This window comes from Agrilus planipennis, unplaced genomic scaffold (genome assembly GCF_000699045.2).
Source record: "Agrilus planipennis isolate EAB-ADULT unplaced genomic scaffold, Apla_2.0 scaffold263, whole genome shotgun sequence".
Classification (NCBI taxonomy): Eukaryota; Metazoa; Arthropoda; class Insecta; order Coleoptera; family Buprestidae; genus Agrilus; species Agrilus planipennis.
In genome coordinates this window covers 68825-79640 of record NW_020442449.1, presented here as the reverse complement: position 1 = coordinate 79640, position 10816 = coordinate 68825, and the positions used below count along the sequence as shown (strand labels likewise).

General features: G+C 35.5%; 1 protein-coding gene across 1 annotated transcript in view; it reads right to left on the bottom strand.

The window, feature by feature from the left end:
- Window positions 1-15: 15 nt before the first annotated feature.
- The window catches only part of LOC108740049, a 29817-nt gene continuing 19016 nt past the window's right edge, over window positions 16-10816 (bottom strand). Inside the window, exon 2 of the mRNA XM_018474230.2 lies at window positions 16-1176. Coding sequence (XP_018329732.1) covers window positions 585-1176 — 592 coding nt within the window. The 3' untranslated portion in view covers window positions 16-584. The remainder of the gene's footprint in view (window positions 1177-10816) is intronic.

Sequence of the window (10816 nt, the reverse complement as noted above, 5' to 3'; positions counted from 1 at the left end):
ATAATAATAAATACACTAATTAATAATTATTTATCGTGAAAGAGAAATGAGAGACACGAAAAGAACGTTTTTATATTTTTTTATTATAGTGTAATAATTTGATATTAAATACTTTAAGAGACCTTTTTTAATAGTGGTTAATGTTTAATGTTAATGTGAAAATTCATTTAACTTTTATCCACTACAAATTAATGACGAAAATTTTTTGCTGGTGTCACATTCTCGTCGGGAATTGAACCCGAGACCTTTGGCTTCACGAACCAATTGTCTTGCCATTAAGCTATAAGAGGTAACAGCAATAACAACGACAAAACGTATTTATTAGTCACAGATTCGTCGAAGAAGTCTATATATGTGATTATCATATGAAATACTTTAAAAACTTTTTTTTAATTGGTTAATACTTTGTAGTAGATAAAAATTAAAAGAATTTTCACATTAATATTAATTTATATATTTGTTATGTGGCATGTTGTGCCATTTTAGTTATACCCCCATTGTCCCCCCATAATCCCAAACGTGTGATGTTAGTCTAGAAAACCGCAACAATTCTCCTAAAGTTCAAACCTTTTTGCTCAATGTGATCATGGCGATAATTTATGATATTGTGTTCTCTTGCTTTTGTCTATGACATAAAAGCCCTTAGGTTTGCCATTTCCGGGGAAGTATTTAACAACTAACCCTTTCTTAGGCTTGTACGGTACATAGTAGGAAGGTTTAATAACCTTTTTGGGTTGATCTTTGGCCGGCTTGTCAAGAACCTCATTCCAAAGTTTTATGTCTTGCATGTCCAATATGTTGTCCTCGCCCAACCGCGATTTATTTTTTTGGGACGCCACCTTTTTCAGAAAAGGCAAATTCCAGTGGTAAACCTTGGACGGTTTGCCATTGCTTTTGAATCCCACGGGGATTTTCTTGCTGGGCCCCTCGTCTGTCGGTTTATTATGGACGTAATAGTGGGGAAAAGGCGGAAGTTTAATAACGAACATGTGAGAATCGTCTGACCTGCTGTGGTGTCTCGATTCGACCGCCAATCGTTTTGTGTGGTGACTGTTTGGTCCCCTTATTCTGACCAAACCCAATTTTTCCAAAAGTTCGTGGTTTTTTAGCGTGTGAGTGGATGCCAAAGTTTCGCTTGTGATCAATGCGGAAACCGATAAACAAAACAGTAGTAGTCTGCAATAAAAATAAAAAAAAAAATAATAGGCTAATGTTGTCAGAGTGGTTGCGAAGGGTAGATTTACAAATACTGTACGTTTTCAGGGTTCCGTACGTCCGAATAAAAAACGGAACCCTTGAAGGGTCACTCGTGTTCTGCCTGTCCGTCCGTCACAGTCAATTTTCTCCGAATCTACTGGTCCGAAACATAGGGGTAATTTTTGGGGGTCAATACGAAATTAAAAAGAAAAGTTTTGCAAACTGTACCGTGTGACATATCAAATGAAAGGGCTTGTTGTAAGGGTCTCAAATATATTTTTTTAAATTTTAAAATAAGTAAGAAAATGATGAAAATTGACCATTCCCCCCTTATCTCCGAAACTACTGAACCTAAATTTTTGAAAAAAAATGCAGAAAATAGTCCTTTACTTATAGATTACAAGTAAATTAATAAGAAGTCTAGGGCCTGAACGTAACGTGGTAAATCTTTCAACAAAACAAAAGTTCATTTCTCTTTAATGATTAATATTCATTCTTATAGACTAAAGAACATCTCAAATTCCCTGCAATTTTGTTAAGAATTGTTTCACCTTTGAAAATTTTCCAGCAATATGTCACATGACCCACTAAAATGACAAAAACATTGCGAATAATGACACCCCCCCACGTTTTTAGAAAGACTTGCGTTCGACTGATTTCATGAGGCATAAAAGTAATTTTATAGGATAATTATTATAGTTAACATTTGTAATAAGTGAACAAAAAATAACAAGTGGTCGTGTTGGATGCGGTCAATTCCACCATAACCAGAGGAAAATGGAATTAGAAGTGGTTGCATGACTATATAATTGGAGGTGTTATTCATGTATAAGTTTCAGTAAATTATTGGCGTACTGGTGGGATTCTTAGAGGGCACAAACGTCCACATTCATACACACATCGTGTACGTGCATGTAATACATGACTTCAATTATAGTGTTTTCTGTGCTTTCGTCGTCACCCGGCTCGATTATTATTACACCTAAAGCCATATAGAAAAACAATTTGCTTTTATAGGTCTTGCAATCGTGTACATAAATTATTAATTTAAAGACAACTTCGCTCGAAGAGTTAGTAAATTGAAAACGAAATCGTACTGTAGTAAAATTAGCAAGAGCAGCGTTTAAGCTGTTTCTAATTGGTGCTTATTCATTCTGTAAAGCATTAGACATCTACTTTTACGGCCCGTACATATTTTAATTAAAGAGACGATTTATTCCAATACTCGTAGTGAAAAGTGTACCAAACGATTCGTCACAAAATTCTGAGACTTTTTTTCCTTTTCCGTTTTTCGATACGATCTTTAATAGTCGAGCAATTAACAATTAAAGTTTGCTGCAAGTTTGCCTACGACCGCCAGGCGAATCTGCAGGTAGCAGACGCGCTGCATAGGCGCTTCGCCTGCACGCACTTGCAGCAAGGCTAGTGCGCTATGATTGGTCCATTATTGTTAAACTTCCGTTGCTAATTACTCAATAACTATAAGTCGGATCGAAAAAATTAAAAAGATAAAAATGTCTTAGAATATTGCAAACAATCGATTGGTACCGTTACTTTTTCGAACCACCGTGTATAACATGTGGACTTTGTCGACCTTTCGATTGCACTCTCACACGGAAAATAATGAGAGTCGTATAAAGAAGAACTCGTTTTGAAATCGTATCTGCTACATGATAAAATATGTCGTGAGTTGTTGGGCGCATACACGAGCTAAAATATGTTGAATTTAATGGTCTATGAAAGACAAACTGCCCAAAGTTTCCGTTGTTTTCATCGAGATATTTATAATTGATGTTGTCGGCTGTTTAATTTTTCAAGTTGGCTCGCTGCAACCCATATTTATATGCAGTCTGGTCTGTCCGACAGCGTTTTTGCTCCCTTTTTACCTTTCATGCTTTTAAACTATTAATGCAACAGCCTTACGTCTTTGCGTGGTCAAATTCGTTTCTACGCCAACCGAAGCATGTTACGTACCTACTACAACTTTCGTTAGGTACTGCGTTTGTAACGTGACGTCTCTAATGAAGCTTACGTTACACGAATGCAAAAAAAAAATAAAATTATCTTTTCTAGTGTGCACACATCGATTTACTTTTTCTAATATTACATTGTGGGTCATGTGGGGTATCATTTTGAAGAGGCGCTTATGAGGAATTCAAAAATGAAAAAAGGCTTAAAAAAGGTACCCTGTGTATGCCGTATATGTTAGTTGTAATAATAATGAATTGAATTGTGAATCAAATTTTCTGCGATAAAAAACGGCTTTTGTTTCGTTACGTAAACAATACGATGCAGAATTACAAAGGTCTTTGGCTTTGGTAGTTGCATTTTATTGGCAACACCTGAAGCAGTCGAAGTCGTAAGGTACTGTTGAGTCAATGACTTACACAAACACAGTAAGTCAACTCGAGAAATTCTCGTTTAACAAAATTTTCAACAAAGACCTCGCGAAGCCGGTAAAGCACACGGGTACATATCGAGACGGTGCAGACAATAAAAAAGCACTGTAACCGCTATGAGCCGGGAACATTAATTAAACCCCGCGATCAAATAAATATGGGTACGATAGTTTGGTATTATTAACTGGCAATTGAAACTGTCTCATAGTTTTATAATGTAATAAAATAATTCGAAGTGGTCTGTACTCTGTCGAAACTGCCAGACGCGGATCGCAATTTCGATCTTTTTGGATCTCATCAGCGCGTCGGAGGCAGCTCCGACAAAACATGGACCAACTTTTACCTGCTGTCTTAACAGCGCGTTTTAGAAAATACTACAAATGGCGCGGTAAACGCCATCTGTTGTACGATGCTACATTTTAGGATTACGTATGCTCCAACAAGGTCCATTTAAATATATGGATATCTACTTGCTAAAACGAATCCCGGCGTAGCTAACCTCAACGTGATAGACACATTACCATAATCGAATTCGAATGGACCTTGTTGGAGCATACGTAATCCTAAAATGTACCATCGTACTACAGATGGCGTTTACCGCGCCATTTGTAGTATTTTCTTTTATAATGTAGGTTTGTAAATGCAACCAATTATACACGTCAATCAAAAATGTAATGGTTATCGCTTGTCAATTGATTGTATACAACCAACCGTACACCTGGATATTGGTATTTAGGCCCGCTCACTTTTGTCCAACTAAAAAATGCGTCAAAATTGCTGATTTTTAATTAAAGATTATGAGCTATAAAAAAGTTAGAATAAGTACATAAATGCTTTTGACAGTATAAAACTGTCCTCGTGGGACATAGTTAATGTGTAACAACTACAGACACCTGCTGTCTATAAGATTATGGGTTATTTCTTATGATTTTGCCCATAACGTTCCTTGGGCACGAAAGAAGGATATATATACAATGACGAAGTGTAAAGAAATCACTAATTTAGCTTTTTATAATAGCTTGATGTTATGAAACTAACAGGTGTTTTGATTCGTTTATTACGTTAAAATTGAAATATAATTTTTACATTTTTTGGTTTATTTTGAAGTTAATGGTAAAAACTATCTAGAAAAGTAATAGTAATGCAAGAAATTATCAGTAATTTAACATCTATAAATGCACATATTTCAAAACTGCCGCGTTTTAATAAAAAGTGCCGACAACAGTGCACATGCGCTAAACCCTATTGTCACTATCAAAAATTATATTTTATATGGGTTGCCACCACTGATCTTGTTACTTGTTGCGTGTAGGTGCGTGTTAACGAAGCGTGGTCAAGTGATAAGTTGATTCCTATTTGTATGATAGTGATTCTAAATGATACGACAATGTAACAAAACTAATTGTAACATGTTCGGCTTGCTTTACACGTTGATTACAAGTAGTTTTCGTGATGTGTACGTCGTGGTTTATATGGAAAATGTTTTGGACAAAAAGTGCGTATAGGACTCCATATTGGCGAAATAGGTTTGTAATTTAAGTCTTCTAGATGTCTGAATTCATGTTTATATGCTTGTGTATTAGCAATTTTAAGACTTTTCTTTATGAATACTGTTATTAAGCCTTGTATAATACCTCAAAGATTTTAATGTTTTTTTAGAATATTGTTGGTTATGGTCCAAACATGTACAATAATTTATTGTTTAGGTTGTAAAATTTGAATTTAAACAGGTATATCGAAGTGGATACTGGATACATTGTTAAGCAATTGCATTTTGTCTAAAGCTAAAGCTGTATTGTCTCATTCTGGCATGCTGCATGCTGCTTCTCATTCATTGAAAGTTGAAAGTAATATGCAATAAGCAATAAGCAGTTAACAGATGAAGCATTGTAAGATCTTCATTTCACGCTTGTAACAGCAAACAGCATATCTATCAATACCTGTCATATCTAGGTAATAACATATTAAAAACTTGGAAAAAAGTACAAATTGGTAGCCCGTTAATGTCCCAATACAATAAAACTGTCACCTGTGGGACTCTTGCATGTGAAAATTTCGGAGACAAAACTATAAATTAATTCACCGTTAAATAAAATCTGTCGTTTATATGCTAATCGGTTCTCTACAACACACCCAGTGTGGACATAACGGGAATAAAGCAAAAAATCAGGACTTCTTAAGCATACATGGCCTCAATTTAAATAAATTAGAAAACAAAAATGTTACTTAACGGCAGGTTCTCTTTTGCTTATAGGCAAGCAGCTTTTTACTTAAAATTATGAACAAATATTGAATATGGTTTTATATAAATGTAAACAAATTAACAGGTGGATTCAAGAACTTCACAAAATGCACCTTTATAATGTCTGTCTGTACCTAAATCAAAAAAGAATTGATTTTAAGGAGAAATCTTGAAGTTTTTCAAAATTATTGCTTGTATTTTCAGTAACATGCATTTGAAATTAAACTTAATAGTTGTTTTCGAATAATTTCCAAAAAAACTAAATTGTTCGGTTTTTAAATTGAGTACAGACAGGGTCATCATCATAAGGTCATCAGTCCTATGACTGGTTGGACACGTACCTCCACTCTTTCCTATCCTGAGCTAAACTTCGCATTTACCTAAGACTAGAACATCCCTCATCCGTAACTATTTGCGAACAGTAATCTAACCTAGGTCTACCTCTACCCCTCTTAACTCCTGTTTCTGCATTTAATATGTCTCTGACTAGACCTTCATGTCTGAGAAGGTGTCCTACCAACCTATCTTGCCTATTTTTTATTGACTTCCATAGAGTCCTGAGTTCTCCTATTCTTTCTAATACCTCTTCGTTTCTAACCTTCTCTACATCCCACTTTTTATTAAACACCTTTTATAAATTCCGAAATCATCGTCATGAAGTCTTTTCGCCGACAAATAAATATGTAATTTCTATGCTCTGTAAACATTTTGCCTTATCTCTATATTACAAACAGGGTGTTTCTAAAATATATAGCAAGCTTGCACTAGGTGATAGAGTCTATAAAAAACGAAAATTAAGTAAATGTTTAGTGGTGTAAAAATCTGCCCTTTTGTCCTTTGAAAGTACATTTAAGGGCCAGTTCGGCCCTGGTAGGATCACGCATATGACATTGCAACGCCGCATTCATTAACTACACCATCCGTTTGTGTTTTGTGATCTTAATACCATGTCTAGGTGTAATTTAAATAGTACTGCATACTATTAACGATAAACAAAGTAATTATGTGTAGTAGTAAGCTGTTTACATTTTTCATCGATGTAGTTGCTTAGTTGTTATCGCAATTTCTTTATACGTTGACAATTCACGGCCAGGACCGGCTTCTGATTGCAACTTCGTTTGGTTTTCATACAAATCTTTTTGTCTTTTAACCATTAGGTGATCGAAAATTAAGAAATTATGAACTTATTCTTTACAGAACATCCTACTTATTTTATTATTAGTGCAATCCTTAGATAAAAAAAGGTTACCTAAGTTTTGTATTAGACACAACCTATTGCTTAAGAGCCTTGTAAGGATTCTAGAGATTATAGGATTTATTTTTTCTTCTAAATTCACTCCAAATCGTCACTATTTCTAAATATGTAACCAACTTATGTACGTATACATATAGAAGCATTGTACATGCATATTTATGTATAATATGTATGGAAGTACTTGGAATGTAACTAACAGTACAATATGGAGATCAACGGTATTCATGTATAAAAGAGTATTCAGTGATTAGACCAAGATGCAACTCAAGGAAAACATTCAGACAAACTCTCTATCTAAACCTATCGCATAATACAGTGGCGGTTCGCGAGCGTCTTACATGAAAGGGCGTAATAAATGGGTAATTTACATAGGAGGTACCTTCATGACAAAAAACAATAATACGAAAAAGAAACTTAGTAAATAATAGAAAACACAAAAAAATAAAAAATTACTAGTTGAAACTTGATTGATGTTCGTGGATCCTTTAACGAAAGCATATGTTCGTTTGCCCACTGTAGTTCTCATATTCTAATAGTTTGACTCCTGATTTTGATTTTCTACCAGTTATTGGCTTTAACACCACCACTGGCATGAGTAATGGCGTAATGGGTACCAATGATGTTCCTTATTAGAAGGCCCTGGTTTATTATTATTATTATTATTGTACAAAGTTGTGTGTGTGTACCGGCTCGGTTAACTATCAAGCAACAAGTGGAAAAGAGGCTTAGCAATAAAGGGAATGGAGCCGTTAGCAAATATTTGACTTTGGAAGACACACAGCAGTACACATGTACCTTCTTTGAGTACATAAATGGACGTATGAGTGTACACGTGTGTGTAGAACGAGAAATTTAAACATACAATTAAGTGCATAGGTATGTTGATTCATGATCTAAGAATGGCTCCGAGTGCAAGACTTGCTTGATGTATCCGCGAAACATGCTATCTTCTTGTTTAGGTTGCATGTTGTAAATGTGACTTAAGCCAAATGCGTAGTTCGATTGTCTTGAGGATATTGTTTTACGTTAATGGTGCATTAACAAAGTAAGATACATGTATACCGTAGGCTTGTGGATGTCCATCAATTCAGTAGCCATGGACAAAGCGGCCTAAAATTTCACGGTTAAAACGTATAAATAAAAAATGAAAGAATTGCTTTGGACTACTTTCGATATACTCCTTTTCGTTTAATCCTAATTTTTTTTATTAAAAATCTATTCCATTCCAATTGGAAATAAACAATTGGAAAAAAGTGAGCGGGTCTAAGTGCCTCTATCAAGGTGTATGGTTGGTTGTATACATGCGATAACCATTAAATTTTTATTTAGCGTGTATATGAGGTAGTATCTTTAGTAGTATTAGCATCTAGCAAGGAGGAGTTAGAGAAAGCTTTAAATAAAATGGAAGCGGTATTGACGAAACAGTACTGTATGAAAATAAATAAAAGTAAAACAAAATTACTCGTATGCAAAGGAATAAAAAATAAGGAAAGAGCGAATATAAAGATAGGAGACGAAAAATTAGAAGAAGTGGCTGATTTAGGTATCTAGGACGTCAGATATGTCAGGACGGAAGGAGAAGTAGGGATATAAAGCAGAGGATAGTGCAGGTTCGAGTCGCCTTCAATAAAAAGTAGTCATAAAATAAGAAGTTCAGAAAAGGTTGTTAAAGATGTATGTTTGGAGCAAGGCGCTGTATGAGTGCGAAACATGGACGGTGGGCGCTGCGAAAAAGAAAAGGTTAAAATTATTCAAAATGTGGTGTTACAGACGAATGATGGGGATACAATGGATTGAAAAGGTTAGAAATGAAGAAGTATTAGAAAGAATAGGAGAACAGACGACTCTATGGAAGTCAACAGGAAATAGGCGAAATAGGTTGGTAGGACACCTTGTGTCAGAGACATATTAGAGGCAGAAACAGGAGTTAAGAGGGGTAGAGGTAGACCTAGGTTAGATTACTGTTCGCAAATAGTTAAGGATGTGGGTTGTTCTAGTTTTAGGGAAATGCGAAGATTAGCTCAGGGTAGGAAAGAGTAGAGGTGCGTGTCCAATCAATCTTAAGCCTGACGACCTTATGATGAGATGATGATGATGAGGTATCATTTTGAAGGGCTGGTTATAGAGAAGTAAGAAACACGTGTTTAATTATATTACAGTTAAGTTTTGCTTATAATTTTTCGTAGAATTATAAGCCAACTTAGAGAGCATATCTTCGAAATCTAAAACAATAAACGAACACCATTCTGTTTTGAACTTATAAAGAATTATATCTTCTTCAGCAAGTTCATCAACTTTTAGCATGAATATTTTTTGTGGCCAGCCGGTAGCTCCGAAGAAGATACCATTGAAAGATAAACAAAACATGTAGGTATCTAATATTTTTGTAGGGTGATAGCGATCGTGTTTTTTCTTCAGTTTTAATTATTTTGTCATGACATTTTTTGCGATCACTTTCAAAGTAGGTAGATACCTAATCTCGTAACAACCCGAAACATAACAAACAGTCAAAGACCTTCGTCGCTTCTTCTCTTTTTCTTTTTTTTTTTTTTTCTTTTAATTTTCGTCTCTACTTGCCATCGAGTATTCGGTGCAAAAAACGGAATTCCACGTCGCTGATGAGTTTAATCGTGACACATTGTGTATCTACTAAAACTTATACACACATAGAGCAAATTATGATACAGAAGGGGGGTTCTTGAACCCACTTGACGCGGCGTCTCCTTCAAAGAATCGAAATTCATTCATGAATCCGTTAGGCTGGGGTGTGAGTGTGCGTCTGTTCGCGTGTGTGTGTGTGTCTATGTCGGTGTGGGAGATCGAGAATGAGTTATTCGTATCAAATGACCGTGTGCACAATGTTTTGTTGACTATGAATGACTTCATTAATTAATTGCATAAAAAACGAAAGACTGCTTTTAATTCCCGCGCATCGATACGACAACAGATGTTACTAATGAAATGCCACCTGTTGATAGTTAAATTGATTTTTGCGATTCAGTAAAATTACACATGTATTTGGAAAAAAATTGGTCAAATGCGATGGTCTCGTACTGTGGATAACCGTAAATAGAAGTACATACAGGGTGTACTCTTCTTTTTAATATCGGATGAGTTACTTAAGGTCTTCAGCCCTAACACTGTTTGGACACGCATCCCCATGTCTTCCTAGCAAAGAACCAATCTTCGCATTTCTCCAAAACTACCTACTTCTACGCCTATTAGCTTCTGTTGTTGCTTTATCCCTAACTAGCCCTTTAAATCTAAGAAGGAGTCCTACCAACCATATCGCCTATTTTTTATTGTCTTCCATAGCGCCTTCGGTAAATGTAGATGATGCCCCCCACCCCCTTTGGGGTGGGTGGGATCGAAAGAGGAGGTCTCCCCCACCCCTGTACCATAAAAAGTTCGTGGCGGTCTCACCCCCATAAAAAGTTATGGGATCGGGGAAGGGGGGATCGAAAGAGGGTTGTTGAACAAAACCCGATAACTTAACCTAACCTACCCTATTGATAAAGCTATTTAAATAATGTTTTATATAACTTTCTCAATATTTTTATCTATTTTTCATTAGTTTTACCTTTGAATATTGTTTAATAATGACTATATAAATATTTACATGCCTAGAAATGTATAAAAATTGGCATATTTATTAACTTTGAACCCCCATAACTTTTTATGGGGGTGAGACCGCCACGAACTTTTTATGGTACAGTGGTGGGG